At 35.4% G+C, this 22205-nt stretch overlaps 1 protein-coding gene across 1 annotated transcript; it reads right to left on the minus strand.

The window, feature by feature from the left end:
• Positions 1–14499: 14499 nt before the first annotated feature.
• On the minus strand, positions 14500–18348 carry LOC132609712 (uncharacterized). Its single transcript, XM_060323824.1, has 4 exons — positions 18052–18348; positions 16754–16891; positions 16036–16234; positions 14500–15065 (listed from the first exon to the last, which is right to left on the minus strand). Exons 1-4 carry the CDS (start codon positions 18217–18219, stop codon positions 15016–15018), a joined length of 555 nt encoding a protein of 184 aa, XP_060179807.1. The 5' UTR covers positions 18220–18348; the 3' UTR covers positions 14500–15015.
• Between the last annotated feature and the right edge of the window lie 3857 nt (positions 18349–22205).

Genomic DNA, 22205 nt, shown 5'->3' on the forward strand with positions numbered 1-22205 from the left:
CATACTAGCTCATCCGTACATTTAATTCATATACTATAAATAATTTTGCCACTATAAGTGTGTATAAACATGTTATAGCAAGTAGCTTATCCCATTTTTTAAGCTATTAATCTCCAATGATTTACGAACATTATCTGTAAATATTTCTTAGATGAGCTGATAATATGATTTTTTTTATTACGGTCAGTGCATAGCAAATTCTATCCTCCAATAGGGTTGAACGGAGGTCAGTATCTTCGACTTCCTATTTTACAAGCCTTTGGACAAAAACTATTGCCAGGTCAACTAAAATTTTAATTGCAATCCCCAGTTATGTTTTCAATCTTGTGCACTTATGCACATTTACACAATACAGATTAGATAAATTTTCTTTTTCTTCATTTTATGAATGAGGTTTCTTGAAAGGTGACTCTCTATACGTTTGGGCTTTTAACCCCCCATACCTAACCGGTCAAAAAGTATTACCCGTAAATGCACGAATCCGCGACTTTTGTAGGATAAAAAAAATTGAACCAAACTAACAAAAAAAAAACCTAATTAGGTTTCACGCACTAATTTAGTGCGTGGAAGGACCAAACTGCAAAAATAAAAATTTGGCCTTTCACGCACGAATGCGTGAATGATACCATTGCGTAAAATACTTAACTCTCAAATAAAAATGGGCGAAATTAGCAATGTTGGTACAAGTAAAGATGAATTACAATAAAAGAATCTCTATTTGAAGTGTTATCAAATTGAGAGTATTATAGAAAGTTTTATATTATTACAAGTTAGCTTAACTGTTAATGGTATTAAAAAAAACTGACAATGGGCAGGTATGGAGTAATGGAAAGGTGAAAAAAGTGAGGGGAAGACCAGTACCGACTAGTGGTGATGTAGTGGAAGTCAACAGTACCAGCAGTAGTACTAACTCCCACTGTGTATCACTGACATTGTTAGTTACACTTCCTCATGATAGCACTGTCTCTCCGTTGCTTCCCAAATCGCCATCACTTGCCGAGAGTGACACTGATGAAACCGCGGTGCTCAACGAAGAAGATGATGGCCTTGACGACGAGAATTCAAACACCATAGCACTGGAGGAAAGTCCAATGTTCAATTCATTTTCTTTTGAGGATTATGCATGGAGAGTCTATCACGAATTCTTCTTAAGGATCCTCTTGTGAGATACCGTGTTTGATTATTGATAGTGTTATTTTGGATCAGAATAATCGCCACTTTAGAGATTTTTACATCATGCAGTTGGTGAGTACCGTGTTAGCATGAGAGAGTAAACGTATCTAAGTATGTTGATGATGATATAGCTTAGGTTGCTCATTGATGATATACCTTTTTGTTGGCCTCATTCACGCACGAATTTCGTGCGTGTGTCACGACCCAGCTAGGGGCCGTGACGGGTACCCGGGGCTAGCCACCGAGCACCACTCGCTCTAATACTCATCTTACTCATTTAATGCTCTTTTACCAATTTTATACACGAATGGTAGGAAAATCATATTTTATATAGAAACATAAATACTTATATACATTTGTCTCTCAGCCATCAAAATAATATATACATAATAATAACATCTTGTGAGACCATCTGACCCACACTGCGTATCTACGAGCCTTTACTGACATACTAAACATATAGACGGAACAAGACTCCGTCGTGCCCAAAATATGCATATATACCAAAAGAAGAATCATAAGCACCTCCGGACAATGGAGTGCTCTCAATCAGCTGACAATTACTAAGGGTCTGGACCAAGCTCACCTCTCTGTCTACCTGTGGGCATGAACACAGCGTCCAAAGAAAACAGACGTCAGTACGAACATTGTACTGAGTATGAGAGGCATAAACAATGAAGAAAGACAGTGATAATATAATGGGAACATCAATATGAAACATCTAAATCTGAATGACAATCAGAAAAGAAGTAATGCATGTTGTTTTACTCATACTCATCATAATCTCATATATGCATAATATGCAAGCTTCCCGTCCATATCGGAACGGTGTGATAATCAATAACATTAGCCCGCGTCCGGAGTACCATCTCATGCTGCCCACTAGTGGTATCTGCCCATGCCAAAAGGTCATGGTGTATCCGTATAACTGCCCGCCTTAACGGTGACTGCCCAGCCAACTAGGCGCGGTGTAATATGCTCATGACATGCTCATCATAAAATACTTGTAATAATATGATTATCATAATATGCTTATCTTATCATAATACATGCATAAGGCTCAAGATCAACTATACTCTATCGGGGTGACGTAAGGTCGTGATCCCCCGATTCCATTATGGAGCAATTATTGACATTCTGCCTCACCTTGAAGGAATTAGTACATAAGGTGAGTGTAAGCAATAAATAACATCATTATCAATATGGCATCATCAAATCATATCTCTTATCTTATATAGACATTTATGGATCTAGGCTTTTAGCTTTCCGGAAAAAAAAAAATAGGAACTCATGAAGAGGAAAGAAATTTATGCTATAGGATTCATGCCATTAGAAAGAAAGGACTAGCTAGCCTCACATACCTTGAACTCTATCTAATGTCCAACGTCTACTTCTCGAGCTCGCAGGTCTAAAATTAAGATAACATAGGCCACAGTTAGATTATCCACATCACTTACTAACCAATCCAAGTACGAATGAAACTTAACAAAATTCGGGCAACATTTCCCCTGTAAACTTAACAATCCTCGAAATTCCAACTTAGCCAAACATCAATAAAAATACCAACAACAACAATACCAACAATATCATATCAAACTAGAATTAAATCAATTCTTAAATTACTCCCAAAACAGCCCAATATACATTCGGATGCCAATGCTTGTATACATTTCTTTATTTCCGTATATCCATAATATAAGAGCAACAACTACAGCCAATCCCCGATATTCCAGCCCACAAAATATTGTCACAAAACAGCCACGAAAATTATATAAAACAGCCCCAAAATATTGTCACAAAACAGCCACAAAAATTACATAAAACAGCCCCAAATATCGGCACAAAACAGCTCGGTATACGCTTTATATACAATATCTTTATATACTTTATTCTCCCAAATTCAAGAACAATAACTTATCAACAACATCAACAACAATATCAAAAATTATTATACATCATAACTCAGCTAATTCCATCCATTTAATCCACTTAAAACAGCCCCTTAATCCATAAATCCCAACAAAACAATAAACGAGTTTATAATGCTATTTTCTTCGTTCTAATCCGTTAAAACTCTAAATAAACTTGTTAACAATGAAAAATGGACCTTAATCTTACCTTAAGTATGCAGCAACCACTTCCACCATCTCCTTCTTGGCTGATTTTTATCTCAAATTGAAGGTAACGCGACGTACAACACTTTTCTCTTCATGAGCTTCGCGATTCGGGGCTTAGATTGTGGTGAAAATTTGGTTTCTCTCTCTACCTCTCCTCTCTCTCTATCTCTGAAAATTCTGGAAATTTTGGTCTGAAAAATGAACTAGAAAGCTGAAAATTTTCATTAAATATCATGGGTAATGGGCCTGACCCGAGTTGGAATCGGGTTGGGCCAAATTCACTGTTCAGCTCGACCTTTCTGCCTTAAAATGTCCATATCTCCTTATCCCGATGTCACATGCAGAACCACGACCTATGGTTGGAAAGCTATTTCAATTATCTACAACTTTCATTCTGGGAGTTTTCCCAAATTCCCAAATACTGATAGGTTTATGACCTCCCGAAGTCAAATCACTCGAAAACGTATCTTAAAAATATTGTTTTGGAGGGCTTTCACTTTGATTTGGCTCAAGGGTCCTTCTTGGGTTGTGTTTAACTTCGCATATATTATTCATATAACTTGTCATATGTCCTAAAAAAAATCTCGACATGTGAACCCCACCTCAGCTTATGAATAATCCAACGTACGAAAATACGGGATATAACATCATTTCCCCCTTTGGAACATTCGTCCTCGAATGTTAAACTCTCCTGGAATTTTACAAAAATTTTGCCAGAGTTTCCCCTGTAATATGACACTACCATCCTGTCACAACAACCCATAGTAACTGTGCCTCATAGGGCCATAATATAATAGTAACAGAATTTGGCCACACACGACCAATATGCATAAACAAGAAAGTGTACATACCTTATAACCTTGGTGTTTCATCATGAACCTCTTCTGGGGGTTGAAATAAGTGCGGATATGTGGATTTCATTTTCTCTTCTGCTTCCCAAGTCATTTCTTCCCGGTTGTTATTTCGCCACAACACTTTGACTGAAGCTACTTCCTTATTTCGAAGTCTTCGTACTTACATACCTAAGATGGCAATAGGCACTTCTTCATATGCTAGATTTTCTGTCACTTGCACATCATCCATTGGAACAATCCTCGTAGGATCTCCAACACATTTACGGACCATTGAGACATGAAAGACTGGATGGACTAATTCAAGCTTTGAAGGCAAGTCCAATTCATAGGCTACATGACCTACCTTGCGGATAATTTTATAGGGTCCAATGTAACGGGGACTCAACTTCCCTTTCTTACCAAATCTCATCACCCCTTTCATGGGCGACACTTTTAAAAATACTCAATCATCAACTTGAAATTCCAAGTCCCGTCGGCGATTGTCCGCATAAGACTTTTGGCGAATTTGGGCTGTCAACAATCGATCTCGGATCACCTTAACTTTTTCTACCGCTTGCTGAATCAATTCAGGGACTATTAGCTGTACTTCTCCTCTTTCAAACCATCCGATTGGGGATCTGCATTTCCTCCCATATAGAGCTTCGTATGGAGCAATTTGAATACTGGAGTGATAGTTGTTATTATAGGCAAACTCAATCAAGGGTAAGTGGTCTTCCCAACTAACACCAAAATCTAATATGCATGCCCTTAATATATCCTCCAAAGTCTGAATAGTCCGCTCGGCCTGTCCGTCGGTCTGCAGATGAAATGTCGTGCTAAACTTCACTTGGGTACCTAAGCCCTCTTGAAAAGACTTCCAGAATTTAGCTGTAATATATGCCCATCTATCTGTAATAATAGATATTGGAATACCATGGAGTCGCACAATCTCTTTGAGATATAACCTGGCATAATCTTCAGCCGAATATGTGGTCCTGACTGGAAGAAAATGAGTTGTTTTTGTTAATCTATCCACAATCACCCATATAGAGTCATGTTTGCCTCGGGAATGGGGTAACCCTACAACGAAATCCATGTTGACCACTTCCCATTTCCACGTAGGGATGTCCATTGCTTGCAATAAGCCTCCTGGCTTCTGATGTTCAATCTTTACTTGTTGGCAGTTCGGACATTGAGCCACAAACTCTGCTATGTCTTTCTTTATGCCATCCCACCAATATATCATTCTAAGATCGTGATACATCTTTGTTGCACCTGGGTGAATAGAATACCGAGAATAGTGAGCTTCTTCTAAAATTTGACGACGCAATTCCGCAACATTGGGAACACATAACCTTCCTCGATATCTAAGAATTCCGGTCATGGAAACTTCAAATGGAGACTTTTGTTTCTCACGAGATACATCTCTGTAATGACACATTCGCTGATCTTCATACTGGTGCTCTGCTATTTCAATATTCAAAGGCGAGACTGTAGGATCATTAGCACTAATTCCTGCGTTGCTCGAATCAATTACATGCACTCCAAGATTAGCTAATTGGCTAAGCTCATGAACCATCTCTTTCTTTTCTGAAGGAACTTCAATTAAACTGCCCATTGATTGACGACTAAGCGCATCGGCTACCACATTCGCTTTCCCGGCATAGTATAAAATATTTACATCATAGTCCTTCAATAATTCTAACCACCGCCTCTGCCGTAGGTTCAACTCCCTTTTGCTTCAAAATGTTCCTGCTGATACTATAACAGTCAAGGATGGGTTGACTTATGAGGAGATCCCCGTAGCCATTCTTGACCGTCAGGTTCGTAAGTTGAGAACTAAAGAAGTAGCCTCAGTGAAAGTCTTGTGGAGGAGCCAGAAGGTTGAGGAAGCTACATGGGAAGCCGAGGAGGATATGAAATCCAAGTACCCATTTTTGTTTGAGCAGCAGACAGAGAACTCTCAAGGTAACTTTCCATAGTCCATGTCACGTTATGTCTCATGTTTCACGCTCATGTCATGTATCTAGCGCTCATGTTTCATGTCCCATGCTTCAGTATCCATGTTTCCATGTAATCATGCATTCAGTTCTCATGATCCATGATCATGCTCCCACGTAACCATGTCAAGCTCTTATGTTTTATGTCATGTTTCATTCATGTTCATGTATTCAAGCCATGTCCAGCCATATTCTTAACCATGACCCATCATTCGAGGAAGAATGATCCCAAGGGGGAGACATTGTAACACTCCGTACCTTTAACTTAAACTTTGATCATGATCCTAGACTTAGAAAATCAGATAAAGAATGTGAGAGTTAGAATTTCTCTGTTCAGTTGTAAGATGGTGGTATACACCCATGAACAGTGGCCGTATTTCAGTTTACGCCCATGAACAGTGATCGTAAACTGAAACCAAGAATTTCTGAACATTCTGGAATTTGGCATTTTGATGCCATATGGTTAAATACGGACCATATTTCACTTTGCGGCTCGTATTTCAAAATTTATTTAGAATTTGGAAAATCTTCCTTGATGAAAGTTGTATATATTTGAAATACCTTTCCAACGGTATATTATGGGGGTCAAACAGACATCTGTGGAAAGCGTTATAGTCATTTTACTGAAGAGACGCAGTGCAGTCCGCATTGCAAAATACGACCCGTAAATTCAATTTACGACCCGTAAACTGAAAATACGGCCAGCACTGTTCAGAACGTAAACTGCAATTTCACAGGACAGTATATATTCGTCCATATCAGTTCAACTCATTATTTTTCATTCCTTCAAACCCTAGAACGACCTCCTACTCTCCTCCATCATCAAGAACACCAAGGTAAGCCCACTCTAATTATTCCAACTCAATTCTAACATATATCCTTGTAATCTAAACAAGAAATCATTCTTCCTAATCTAGGTTTTTCAAGAAAACCCATCTCAAAGTTCAAGAATCAAGATTTGAGAATTCTTCTTCAAAACTCAAGTCTCTAATTCAAGTTTTGGAGCAATTAAGGTATGTAGAACTTCCATCCACATGTGGGAATCTCTATATTCTTCCCCATGCTCCGTTTCTTGATATTCATGAAGTTCAAATCCTAGGGCATTAAACCCAACATATTGGTAGCCCGTATTTATGTATTTATGTACATGAATTTTGTATTTATATTCATTGTTGTATTCCTAATCTTCTATTACGGTTATTAGGAACCCTAGCTTAATCCATGAATCATGAATTCTTCCTCATGTGTTCTCATTATGGTTATATGAAACTTTATGATTTTTCCTAGCAAGTTCCAAGCATGTTTTCAAGTCAATTATATGTATGATTATGAACTATTTTTATTACTCATAAATCAAGAACATGTTTACAAGCTATTTCATGAAACCATGTTTACAAGTTATTTCGTGAAATCATGATTACAAGACAAGTACAAGTTAATTCACGAAAGTCATGCGCTTCTTAGCCAACTATATTATGTTCATGTTTTTGGGAGTTGCACGAATTACCGAGAAGGATCAGATAGCCTGAAACTATGTAGCTACCATAGGACAAGGATCGCTCCGCCCAGTTAGGACGATACCTTAATTTTACACTGAATGGATCCATCAGGCACGTTATCACCTTATACCCTGACAAGGTATAGGGGCTCTGCTGGTAGGTACCAGACTCCACGTACCCACGTGGTGATATTACATGTCGGTTTATGAAATGTTCTCCCTACTTATCATGTTTTTACTTATGTTATATATATACATATGTACTCATGCTTATGTTCATGTTCAGGTTTTCAGTTTCAGTTCTTATCATGTTATTTCATGTCCCATGTTATTTCATTCAGTTGTTTACGTACCAGTACATTCAATGTGCTGACGTCCCCTTTTATTGCCCGGGGGCCTGCATTTCACGATGCAGGTACTGATATACAGGACGACACATCTGCTCAGTAGGATAGCATTCGTATCAACTTATTGGTGAGCCCCATCTCATTCAGGGTTTAGTTAATTTTTGGTTTATGATTAGTTATCTCTAAGGTATGCTGGGGGCCTTGTCCCAGTAAGTATGTTTTCCAGTCAGACTCATGATAGAGGTTTCATAGACTAGACAAGTCAGTTATGTTATGTCAGACATTCGGAGTCATATAGTCATTTTGGCTCATTCATGTTATTTCCGCACTGATGTTTAAACAAGTATTTTTATTAAGTATTATGACTTACTACGTGTTATAAAGGCTCATCATGCATTCACGTTATATTCCGCTCATGTTATGCCTCATGATGATTCAGCAAGCCATGTGGTTCGCTCGGTCACATGCAGCAAGGCACCGAGTGTCGTGTTTAGCCCAGGCCATGGTTCGGGGTGTGACATCTTCGAAGCTAAATTAGATTAGATTATTATTCAATATTTTAGCATCGAAATTTAGATGTTTAAAATCGAGAAATTTTATTTTGTAAGTCACATAACCAACACTACTTATGCGATTCTAGTTCATTATTCGACAACTGGACTAATGGGTCCCACAAGCTTGTATTTAATTATAAAATATAACAGATATTATTGAAGTCCACATTTTTCCTTATTAGGATACTTAGCTAAAAGGGAAATCAAAAATTGAAAAGATCTCCAAAATCAAATTTGACGGCATCTGTTCCCCCAAACGTCTTTGCTTGGACTTCAGTTGCTGCAAAGTGTTCTACAAGGTTTTTGCTTGCAACTTATCAGCTCTTTACACAATTAAGATCATATTTAATTTTATTGTTCATGAAAAAAAAAAAAAACTACAGTAACTGAGTCCAATTTTCTGCATCAAACTAAGACCCGGTTTTTGAAAAATTGAGACTTCTCTTTTTCAATGAAGAATCCAAATACCTTACACAAATAATCCTTACTGGTTCTTTTGCTAATAAACAGATCTTAACCAATCTAATCGGGTGACTACTCGAGCAACCACCCAACTCAATCCTTCAGTATTTCCAAATGTACTAATAAGTAGATTGATGACGCTGTAACTATCTTCGACGCCCGTCATCGGGTCGAACTCTTAACTGCACAAGGTGGGGTTCAACCAAAGATGGATTCAGGATTTAAATTTTATGGTTTCAACCTTTAAGGTTCTTAGGATTGAACGCATTATATATTTCTCGTTATGGGTTCATATCAACTATTCGTTGTCATTTTTAATAAATTCTTACACATAATTTATACTCCATGTCAAAAATACTTGGTTCAAATGAACCTAGTACCAACACTTTAAATTTGCCTCTGCGTTCAACGCATCAAAGAGTAGTTAAGACACGCATTTTCATCTCTGAGTATCTAAAGAAGCCAGCACAGCCGTTTAACTAGCTAAATTGGTGCTTGGAATGGGAACAAAGAGGGAAAAAGTCGTCATTCAGGCCTAACGATCACAACATTATAAAGTAAGGAAAGCTGATTAATAACTATTGACTCATCAAATTATTCATACAATAAACATGAGAAATTTAGGTGTTTAGAGGAATTTATTCAATCATTGAAACAACTATAGTCATTGTCAGTACCAATAGTTCCAATTTAAAGTACAAATAGATTCCTCAACTTAATTCTCTTGACTAGTGAAATCAATATTTCTTCCTGTGATGTTTGAATTTTGGTTCTCAATGCATCCTTCAAATTGGCTAGCTGAAGCCTGAGTCAACAATTGTGTGAAGCTAGTATTTTGATCTTCAAATAGCTGCATCATTGAATTAAAAGAAAAAAGAATCAAGATCGACAAACAAATTAAAATATAAGCACTAGTAACAAATTAAAAATTATAATTAGATAGTTTAGAGATTAAACCTTAAAATTTAATCCCAAGGATTGTTGTTCCTGTTGTTCTGTTGCTCTAGCTTTTAATGTCTTTTGTGGTGCCCTTTTCTTCCTTTGCTTAATTCTCGGTTTCAATCTTCCCTATCCATTTCGTTTACCCTTTTTCTTAATTGGATCCAAACTTGATCATGAATTCCTGAAGAAGGGCCAGTAGATGTACTAGATTTGGGACAATTTTTATGAATACCTTTAACATATAATTCAGTTTGTACTTTAGTAATCTCAACCCTCGCTTGATGCAAATATTTTCTAGTAATTTCTTCAGAATCGACATCATTTGCAGCTAAAGTCATTACAGCAAATGATTCTTTGATCAACCTATTTAAGCGAATGGCCATAGATGAAGTTGGTGTTTTCTTTTTATTGTACTCCTCAAATTCATTTCCTTGTTTAGCAGTCTTTGTCCATCTTTTCATGATGTATTGTGCAGGAATATAAGAAAAGTCCAATTTAAGGAACAAAACTTTCAGTACATGGCAACATAGCCAACCCAGAGATTCAAACATAAGACAACTACAACTTATGGAATTGTCCATAGAATTGAATTGAACAGTTTCAAAGTGACCACTTTCTCCTTTGAGAATTGTTTATGTGTGACTAGTGCCATTCATTTCAATATTGATCACTTTTTTAGATATTTCCTGCAAAAGTTCATGTTGAAATCTTGTAAAGATGGTTCTTGTGTATAGAGTGGCAGCGTGTTTTAATATGCCATAATCTTCTATCGCAAGCTTAGGTATTCCTAGACATTTAAAATCCTCCGTTGCTTCAATGTCATGCATTTCAGCTGCCTGTTGCTCATAATGATGAACAAATTCAGTTAAAGTCATGGTCTTGCAAGCCATTTCGGTAAAGACCCTGTTAGTACTCTCACTCCTCTTAGTAGATTTAATATCTGCAGAGAAAATTGATCGACTAAATGCAGGATACCACTTTCCCCTCAAATCATACAACCTCTGAAGCCAATTATTACTCCCACAATCCCTTTCTTTAATCATTTCTTGCCATACAGGTTCAAACTCCGACTCCGATTGCACCTCTATAAGAGCTTATCAGAATATTTCTCTCTAAATTCTGGTTTCCAGTAAAGTTGAGGTATATTCTTTTGAGCATTTCTTTCAATATGCCATTAACATAAGCGATGACAAGTATTACAAAAAACTTCTTTCATGGCCTCTACAATTGCAGGAGCTTGATCAGTAAAAATGGTTTTTGGTGCTTTTCCTCCCATGGCGTTCAAAAATGTATTGAATAACCAAACAAAAGAACTTGTTGTTTCATCACATAAGAATGCACATCCAAAAAAAACATTCTTCTAATGATTATTCACACCTACAAATGGAGCACAAATCATGTCATATCTTTTTATACGATATATAGTGTCAAAAATCATCACATCCCCAAAACACTCATAGTGCAACCTGGATATACTATCTCTCCAAAAAAAAAACACTCATAGTGCAACTTGGATATACTATCTCTCCAAAAAAAATTTGCACATTCTTCCATCTCCATCTACTTGAAAAGAGTGAAAAAAGTTTGAATCCTTTGATTGCATATGCATAAAACGATTCAGAAGAGTTTGAGCATCTCCACTATTAATTATACTTCTCTTACGTGCTTGTATGAAATTATGAATGTCTTGTTCAATAAATCCAGCATTCTCAGTACCACCTGCTTCATTTTGAATATACCTAACAACTTTTTTAGTGCGAATGCCAGCATCAACCATAGAACTGAGAATGTCTTTAGTAGCACCTATAAGCCTTTGGCCAGACAATATGAAATGCCTCAAATTTTGCTCTATCATCAGATGGTTATGCTCATCAGAAAATTCAAATACTTCCCATATCCCATTTGAAATCTTAAACTTTATACGAGCCATGCAATCACATAATGCCTCAAATTTTTCTCTATAATCAGATGATTATGCTCATCAGAAAATTCAAATACTTCCCATATCCCATTTGAAATCTTAAACTTTATACGAGCCATGCAATCACATAATGCCTCAAATTTTCTCTATCATCAGATGATTATGCTCATTCAGAAAATTCAAATACTTCCCATATCCCATTTGAAATCTTAAACTTTATACGAGCCATGCAATCACATCTATATTCTAACCTTTGAAGTTTTCTTTCTTGATAATTAAAATACAAAGGGGATTTCCCTTCACAAGAACGAAGAAATAAGCACCTTGTTCATTCTTTGCTTCGGTTATATGTTTTTGCTCCCTTTCTAATTTGTAAGAAAAATGTGGACTTCAATAATATCTTTTATATTTTATAATTAAATACAAGCTTGTGGACCCACTAGTCCACTTATCAAATAATGAACTAGACTCGCATAAGTAGTGTTGGTTATGTGACTCACAAAATAAAAATTTTCATTCAAAACCTATACGAGAAATACTATATGTTGCAAGTCTTTTCATATTAATATGATGAAAAAATACATTCTATAAAGTAGATCAAAGTCCATCTAGTTTGACTCTCAAAAAGCGAAATGTGACAAATAAAAATGTAGATCAAAGTTCATGAGTCAGATCGTGGAGTTATGTTGTTGATGATGGCTATTTGGTGTGCTTAACATCGGTTCTGTAAATTACTACTATGTAGAAACATGAGGGGAGGCGGTTTCATCGTCCACCTCTAACTCATGTTATTTTAAAATAAAAAATAAAAAAAAGGTGAACCCCACCACCTCCAAACCATGTAGTGGAAAAAAGGTGGACCCCACCACCTCCAAACCATGTAGTGGAAAAAAAAAGGTGGACCCCATTTTAAAAAATAAGCAATATAAAAGAAAATGTGGACCCCATATTAAAAAATCAAGTAATATCCATGTAATTCCCAAAGTATCCTCATTAAGTCAATAATAGTGGATTCATTGCCGCATGCGTATCGACCCATTAGTGGAAGCAAATGAAATCATTGTATAGCAAAAAACGTGGACTCCAAATTATTGCTTTTCTTCAAAAAGCTAAGTGGTCAAACCATACAATTTCCTTCTTTTTTTTTTATATTAGCTTGAGATCTAATTTAGATTTTAACTGTTGTATTTACTATTCCGCCATGTCATTTATTTGTTATGTTTACTAATATATATATATATATATATTAAAAAAAAAAAGGTGGACTCCACCACCTCCAAACTCATTAAAAAAAAAGTGGAACCCATATTAAAAAATCAAGCAATATCCATGTAATTCCCAAAGTATCCCTCATTGAGTCAATAATAGTGGATTCATTGCTACATGCGTATCAACCCATTATGGGAGCAAATGAAATCATTGAACAGCAAAAAAATGTGGACTCCATGTTATTGTTTTTCTTCAAAAGGTTAGGTAGCCAAACCATACAATTTCCTTTCTTTTCTTATATTAGCCTGAGATCTAGTCTAGCTATTTAACTATTGTATTTGCTATTCCGTCATGTTATTTATTTGTTACGTTTACATATATATATATATATATATATTATGTTTTTCTGAAGATTAATGTCGTAAAAGAAAAAATAATATTAAATGGAAATCAAATAATAAATAAGGTAAGTTAGTCAAAATATAATTCTAATTGACGTTTCCTTAAAAAAAATGTGCAAAGGACAACACGACAAGTAAAATGAGTTAAATCAAAAACATTCACCAAAAATTAAAAAATAGTAGTTCTTCGTTTAAATAGAAAATCAAATTTCTACTTTGTTTCGTTTTAAACATTTAAAATTAATTTAATAATTTGAACTAGAATTATCCAAATCAAAATTTGATAAAAAATAATAAGTATTGTTTAAGTTCAATCTACATACATTAACAATAGAATATCTTACACCTTCAAATTATTCGAATTAAAATTCAAAGTATCAACTGATGCTTAAGTATTACTATTATTTTGTCTCAAAAAGAGGAAAATAATTTCCTTTTAAACAAGTCTTTTCTTTTAAAAAGTATTAATAAATTTTTGCAAACTTTGTATTCATAACAAACACTAATATAATAAAATTTTGAATACAGAGCACAAACTACAATGTTATATTAATCGTGTTTTGAATATACTATATATATATGCATAAAAACAGTGCAAACTTATATATGTTTATTAATAATATAAAATATATTTATTATTCTATCCAAACACAACTACATACATATAGATACACTATAATCAAAAGTGTTGGGCCGTGCGTAGCACAGGTACATGCCATCTAGTATTATAATAAAACAAAGTACATAGCGTAACATAATAGTGACATGTCAAATGAAATGAAAAGCGTATGAAATTTGAAAAGAAAACGACAGTATGTTTTTTAAACCATGAATATGTAATGTTCCATAATGAGAAGTAAAAGGCAACGGCAACCAAATTGAGGACCATCAAGAGCGAGAGCCCTTACGATCGTATGATGACTCTCACAATCGCAGAGTTCATGTAGATCAGCAGTTGCGTGACCAAGCAGGATCATGTTAAACAAAATAGTGCACTACCAGAGATAGATAAAAGTGAAACAACACACCATGCTACAAAGGGTTCCTCAACCCCAAGTTACTCTGATAAAAGCTTCATCATCAAGCATAATCATAACATCAAAACACCTTTTTCCTTGTCTTAGTAATAACACAAATAATTCTACATTCTTAATAAAACAACTAGGAGAGTAGAAGACACATCACTACACTTCTTTTCAGGTCTTAATAGTAGAACAAGTGACGCTACATTTTCAATAATTACTACTACAAGATTAAGAGCTTGTTTGGATGGGCTTATGCCTATAAGTTGCAAACAGCTTATAAGCTAAAAAAAATAAGTTGGTAGTCTAAATTATTTTTTTGGTTTATAAGTTGTTTTCCGCTTATAAGCTGCTTTAGATAATCTAAGTCAAATGGGCCCAATTATTTTTTTAAGCTTATTTTAAGCACAAAATGACTTTAAGCTAGTCAGTCAAACACTCAAAAAAACTGAAAACAGCTTATAAGCAATTTATAAGCAACTTATAAGTCAATCCAAACGGGCTCTAAGACTGACGAGCTTAAAGAGATGACAAGCTCACTGTGTAGCTTTCACGTCAACATTGGAATCGGGAGGGCACTCATCACCTGCCAAAAATAAAATGTTAATGATTCTAGCCACTTGAAAAAAAAAAAAAAGCAAAACAGGGCTGACCCAAAACAAATTTAAAACATCAATTTCTCATAATTTGTATGTATATAAAACAATTTGGCAGTTCTAACCTGCAGAAAGCAAACACCTAGAACCAGAAAATGCAAAAATTGCTCTCAAGAAAGACAAGTTGCAACGGCAAGGGTGTTGAATGTTTTAGGTATAACATTATTTGACGTGAAACAAAAACCCCGCCTACTAAAGTGTTTGCCAAAGTAACCTAATTAGGAAGGATATTGTCCCCGTTGACTCTCATTTGAACAATTTGAAAAGAAAGGAAACAAGGGCTCACAAAGTGACATTAGGAACTTCTCCACTTCTTTTTACACTTTTCACTAAACATGAACTTTTTCTAATGATTTAGATAACTCGATGCTCTTTCTGAAAAGCTACATTTTGTCCGACACATTCTGCTTTCTAAACAACTTGAATACGAGGTTCTCTCCTTGTTCATCATAAACCTTACTCAACCACAAAGGTAGGGATGCTCTTAATAGTGAATTAGCCAAAATCCTTGTTGCTAAATAACTACAGATCAGCATTTTGAGCTTAAAGCTTTTTGGTGAAATGGACACATAATAGCAGCAACATAATTTTTAAAACATTAGCAATAAATGTTGGCATATGGAATATAAAGGGTCCAACGGAGTGAAATGGATAGTGATACCGCGGACCTCAGGTTGGGCCAGTTGTATTTTTGTGTATCATGCATAGGCATAAATCCATGACTTGTATGCTAGAAAAACCATAGATCCCTCCCCCCCAAAAAAACATGCCAATGCAAGAAAAACCCCACAAGAGACAAGGAAATCCCAAGAGGGCACAAATATTGGAAGTTCCTACTAAGCATAGGCATGTATAAGCAATATAAGTAACAAGGGGAGTTGTGAAAATTAATAAGTTTACCTTCATCACTGGATGTTTTCTTAAGCCTGCAAAATGAAAGAATTCTCTTTCCACTAATTCCCCAGTACCCCAATGCTTGAAATGTCTTTACAGCGTTGGGAGCATCAGAATCCCTGGCTCGAAAGGTGTTGTAACACCAATATCCAGCAGCAAGTGATGTGTTAACAGTCACATTTTCGACAAATTCGAATCTTTTATTCTAATAAAGAGAAGAAACCCAAATTACAAGGGCAGATAACTTTTTTTTCTCTAATAACCAAAAGGATTAATAGCGCTTTTGGTCCCTCAATTATATGTAGATTCTACTTTCTGTCCTTGTAAGATTTGACTAAGCTCATTTAACCTCCAATTACTTGAAACATGCACTTTTGATCCGTTTGCTTATGAATATTCACATATTTTCAGGATTATTAACCCTTCTGTGTTTAATTATCCATGTGCTATGTAAACTTGTATTGTTCCTCCATATTTCAGGGCATTATGTTTTTTTTTCTTTCTGGAAAATGGTAATGTACCATATTTCAGGGCAGTATACTTCTAAATAGTTCAAATATAACACATTTCCTTCCTCAAATGGACCAAAAACACACATTTTAATAATTGAAAGTTAAATGTGTCGAATCATATATCACAAGGACCAAAACTAGAATTTACCAATAACTGAATGACCAAAACTGCTATTATCCCTAACCAAAAAAGAACAAGTCAGTGCACTTACATTCTGCAAATTGTAAGCATCAATAGCTAAGCAGGAAATCTCATTAAACCTTGGGTCGTGCTCTTCACCCCCCCGGTGTGGAATAATTGGAGCTCCAATACTCACACCCCATTCCAAATCCAAAGTGATATCAAAACCCTAATTGCATAAACCAACAAGACAGATAAATCAAAAACTATAAAAAGCATCATACTAATAATGTAGGTAGCTACCTTGCTCTCATCAATACCATAAGTTATACAACGTTTGGTGGGTTTTTTGTCTTTCCACGTAAAAAATAGCATTGCTAATACAATGTTTAATTCATGTTTCTCTCTTCCGCATAACTAATACAAGTATAAATCATGTAGAAACCTATGTATTATTTTATGCAGGCTAGAAGATAGAATAACTTATACATGAATAGCTAATACATGAATAACTAACACATGAACAACTAATACTTGTATTACAATGAAGCAGAATGACTTTCGGACCTATAGAATAAGAAAGACTGGCTGGTGCTTGCAATGGTTATACCAAGTGCAGTTAGTGTAGTTCACACCTGTGGATAGTTGATTTACAGAAGAAGTACACAAGTTTCATTGGTTGTACCTGAACCCCTTAAGTTTGGTTTCTTTATTTACACAATTACCCCATTTTCCCTTGTAATAGTTATTATAGACCCCATAAGCTAGCTAGGGCTTCTCCCTTATATTCTGCTATGTAACCCTTTTAGAACTTTATCAATTATCTATATGTAGTATAGCTTAGCTTAACTACTTTAGTTGTAGATTTTAGCTCAAAATCCATCCTGCAACATACTAATACCAGCATACATGCATAACTAATTCATGCATAAACTCTAACCAAAACCAAACAGCCCTTAATTGCCTAAACCAACAAGAAAGACAAATCAAATTAAAAAAAAAGGTGCAAAAAGCACCATACGAATAACGTAGGTAGCTACCTCGCTCTCATCGATATAAATGTTCTCTTTTCCGTATAACTAATACATATATAAATTATGAAGAAATCTATTTACTATTTTATGCAGGACAGAAGATAAAATAACTTATACATGAACAAGTAATACCCATATTACAAATATATGCATAACTAATACCGGCATACATGCATAACTACATCATGTATTACTACTATCTACATAACTCTAACCAGCTACCACATGAACCCTAATAATTGCATAAACCAACAAGACACGACAAATCAAAAACGCAACAACATAACCAGTGTGGTCCACAAGAGGTACGCAGATCTTACCCCTACCTTGGTACCCTGGGATAGGAATAACGTACCTCGCTCTCATCGATCTGTCTATTATACTCGTCCCGCATTTCTCGGGTCATCCTTTGGTTACCAGCATACATATCATCATCAGAATCATACTCTTCTGTTTCCACATTATTCTTCACACTAATTTCCTCTTCCAATTTTCGCTTCCCCTGACGAGCAACCTCTGCCATCCTTTTAGTCCTAACCCTAAACGCGCCTTTCCCCAAATTTATAAATATTGTTGCTTTCCCCCAATCTGCCAATTCAATGGCATCCGATGTTGGCCCACGTAATAAAACTGGGTGCAGCAGATACAAATAGTGGCCCAATTGACACACGCCCAATTTAGCTGTGAAGATATATATAGTAGGCGTTTGGCTAAGAAAATCAAATATTTTTTATTTCTTTTTTTTTAGAATTTTAAAGTTGGAATTGAAGAAAGAGTTATATTTACTTATAGTTTTTGCAAAGAATATTTAGTTATTTGAATGTAGTGAAAATGAATAAAGTGAAAACAAGGTTTAGCTAATTCCCAAGTTTCAAATACAACTTTAAGTTATATTTAAAATTTTCATTGCCAAACGTTGATTTCAAAATAAAGTGAAAAAAAATACAAAAAAAGTGAAAATTCTCATGGCCAAGCGGCTCCATAATAATTTCAATAATATACAATCCAGCACAAAATAGTACATTTACATAGCCATATTTTTAATTAACGTCCAGATAGCCAGCTTTTTTTTTCTTTTCGAAATAGTGTTTATAAACACATATACAACATTATACAGTCACTACAAATAATGTATAAATCTTGTATAAAAGTGTATAAAAGGGCCATTTCGAGTAAATAATTTCTCCAACTATACATAGAGTGTTATTTTCCTATACTAGTTGCAATAGGTCCGTCCTAAGCCTGGACCAGTGGTGGAGCCACAGCCCGGCAAGGTCGAACACCCTTCGCCAAAAAAATATACCGTGTAGACATGTCAATTATTATATATTACATACATATATTACATATTGAACACACTTAATACATAAATTATATGAATTCAAACACCCCTGACAAAATTCCTAGCTCCGTCATTAGCCTGGACCAAATTTTTGATAGAAACATAGTACTTTCTTCGTTTCAAATTATGTGAAGGTGTTATTATTTGGGATGTCAAACAATTTTTATTTGATTATTATTTTCTCAAATTTTTTTAAAATACCTTGATATATTATTTTCCCTGAATTGAAATTTTTTGCGAATTCAATTACTAAAGTGGCACGTGATGTCAGCCTGCATAATAAGACTGCAGATACAAATAGTGGCCCAATTGACACAGGCCCACTTTAGTTGTTTCAATATATATGCTGGTCCAAGATGGTAAAATTTGAGAAAATTAGGTGATATGGCAAATATTTAGACTGTATTGACAAATGTAGCTTTGGTGTTAAAAATTTACGAAACATAGCTATTGACAAATCAGCACTGACACAACTTTTTTGCGCGATTTTCAGCTGATACAGTTGAATTAATACCCATCTGATACGGCTATTCTGCCTGATATAACAACTGTAGCTACATTTTGTAAATACACAACTATAACTATATATTTGGTAATTACATTCTATACTGTAGCTATTTATGAAATTTTCCATACAAATTTCATGGCATGCTTTATTTGGGCATTGCCATTTAACTTGTACTCAATATTTAAAATTCATTTACTTCAGATAAAATATTGTTGCCTCAAATTTCAGATCATGACAGGAAAACATATGCTCTTCATCGTTGTTTCTTTCACTCCTTTGTTTCAATAAATATTTGTCATCCTATAAAAGCTGACATAATATAAAATCAAATAGGTGTTATTGAAAAATATTTAAAACAATGACTAGCCGCACCAACATGAGTTGCAATGGAGTGGTGGATAATGGCAATGAAGATGATTGGTGATAGAAGTCGTTGGTGGTGATAACTAGTGGTAGAGGAGGTGGTTGATAGTTAAGGACATTGTCCGAGTCAAGATTTTTAGTAAGGGAGTTCAATAATATAAAAAAGTAAACACGTGATCAAGCCAAGGGGGTCTTTTATGTTGGTGGTTGGTAGTTAAAGACATTTTTATGTTTCAAACACGTGACATGCGCCTATCCACATCCCAGACTTCACTACCTTTATCATTGAGCCAAAGTACCAGCACTCGAGGCTAAAACGACTGAGAATTAACAATTAGAAATTACCATTTTGGTTCACTTTATCTTATAAGTATTGACAAAGCAGCCCAACATCTGATTAAGTGGTATGTCTGGGATCCGGGTTGATAAATAGCAGTTTGTGAGAGGAAAATAGGGCGATGCGTATAATGAAGAAACTGTATGTTCCTCTCATCCCCTTCCTTAAAGTCTAACTTCTTATCCCCATTCTTATCTCTATCCTTAGTTACTTGATTTCAGTATTTTCCATTGTTATTCAGTATTTTGAGTATTATAATTGTAATTTGGCTATCAGTGGAGTATATATATATATATATATATATATATATATATATTGAGAATTCTGGTTTGTTACAGAAAATCAAAATAGTATTTGCTGAAAAATATTTCCAGCTTATTGGCTAAATTTAGTACTTCCTTTTAAAATTGTGTTAAAAATAAATCAAAAACAGAAATAATGCATATAATATTTGTCAAGAAAATAGATTCAAAGGGATTACTTTGAAACACACCAATGAAGTGGCAAATACAAAAAAAAAATCATTTTTTCTTTCTTCTCATTTCCATTTTTCTTTCGATTAGAAATTATGATACTGCCAATATACGCCTTGATAAAAAGCTCTTTCGAAATATTAGACCGAAATCTACACTTTGCGATTAAGAAGAATCAAAGCTAATTCACTATATATAAAATGTAGATAACAGTATAACATCCACTAAAAAACTAGAGAAAACATTTATAACTTTTTCACAAATTTTAAATCACGGTCTAGAGATTACTGTATTCATGAATTTAAATACAAACAAAGCATCAACTAGCGCTCTAAAATAATGGACATCAATTTAAAAAATCCTAGTGATACTACTATATGCCCCACTAATTACAGCTCATTAAAATGAAGGGCAATCCTGCAAATTGCCCTATATATATCGTCTCCTGGGCTATGTGAAAAATAATCTTATAAATAAAATGTGTAAAAGCCTCTTTAAAATCTATATTTGTGGTTCAGTGAGAATTGTTAGCAAGAGGTTTTTAAAGCTCTATAATGAGTAATTTGAATTTTGATTAGTGGACACTTATTTGGAAACTTACTTAGTTGTGCTAGTGTAGCATAAGAAAGGCCATCATACAAAGCATGATTGCCTTCTGTGAACAAGATTAGTTCTACCTTAATTTCCCTTGTTTTCAAGTTAGCAGAAGTTTCAGGATTTACAGTTGAGTCCTACTTATATGGAGTAGTTTATTTTGGTAGTATCCTTATAGCAATATCACTTCTTTTCTTATACCGAGAAATTTATTCAGAATCAGACCTTAGGACTAACCACACCTTTAAATAACATGCTTAGGGCTTGGCATATGACTCGAACTTGTGACCTAAACTTCAAATATTTCATCATTTCCTCTGACTTATTCTTACTCTTAAATTTCTCTGTTCTTCTTTGCCATTTCCTTCCTTTCAGTTATCTGCTTCAATCGAAGCAATCGCAACATCCTAGTACTACTTTTTGTATGGACATTTTATGCTAAGCTCTCTGTCACAATGTGTAATGTCATGGGCGGCTTTCCAGCCATACCCCATGACCCCTTGGGCGCGCCCCATGGCGCCATGGCAAGCCTCTCAGCGCCTAGCGCCATAGACGGCCCCGTGGTCTCGGATGCCCCAAGTGACAAGGTTGCTTCTGCCTATGTCACCCCATCTATGTCCCTCGCGCGCGCCCCTGCGCTGGCCGTGCCCCAACGCGTGCCCAGCGCCCAGTGTCAATGCAGCCCTGCTACAGTGCTAGCGCTCAACGCCCAGTGCGCGCGCCCCTGTGCGCGCGCGCACCGTGCCCTACGCGCATGACAGTGCCCCGACCGAGGGTGCACATGGACCTGCTCTAGTTAGGTCTCTTTTGTTGTAATTATAGAGTAGTTTACTTTATGTAATTTTGATTGTGTTTCTCTAGCAAGTCTATGTCTAGTTTTATGACTTGGGTT

The sequence above is a fragment of the Lycium barbarum genome, chromosome 9 (assembly GCF_019175385.1).
Source record: "Lycium barbarum isolate Lr01 chromosome 9, ASM1917538v2, whole genome shotgun sequence".
NCBI classification, from domain to species: Eukaryota; Viridiplantae; Streptophyta; class Magnoliopsida; order Solanales; family Solanaceae; genus Lycium; species Lycium barbarum.

Coding starts and splice junctions, on each gene's coding strand:
- LOC132609712 (XM_060323824.1), bottom strand. CDS start 18,219: ATGGCAGAGGTTGCTCGTCAGGGGAAGCGAAAATTGGAAGAGGAAATT. Junction 16,235..16,753: donor ATGCTTACAATTTGCAGAAT/GTAAGTGCACTG, acceptor TCTCTTTATTAG/AATAAAAGATTCGAATTTGT. Junction 15,066..16,035: donor GAAAACATCCAGTGATGAAG/GTAAACTTATTA, acceptor TATTTTTGGCAG/GTGATGAGTGCCCTCCCGAT.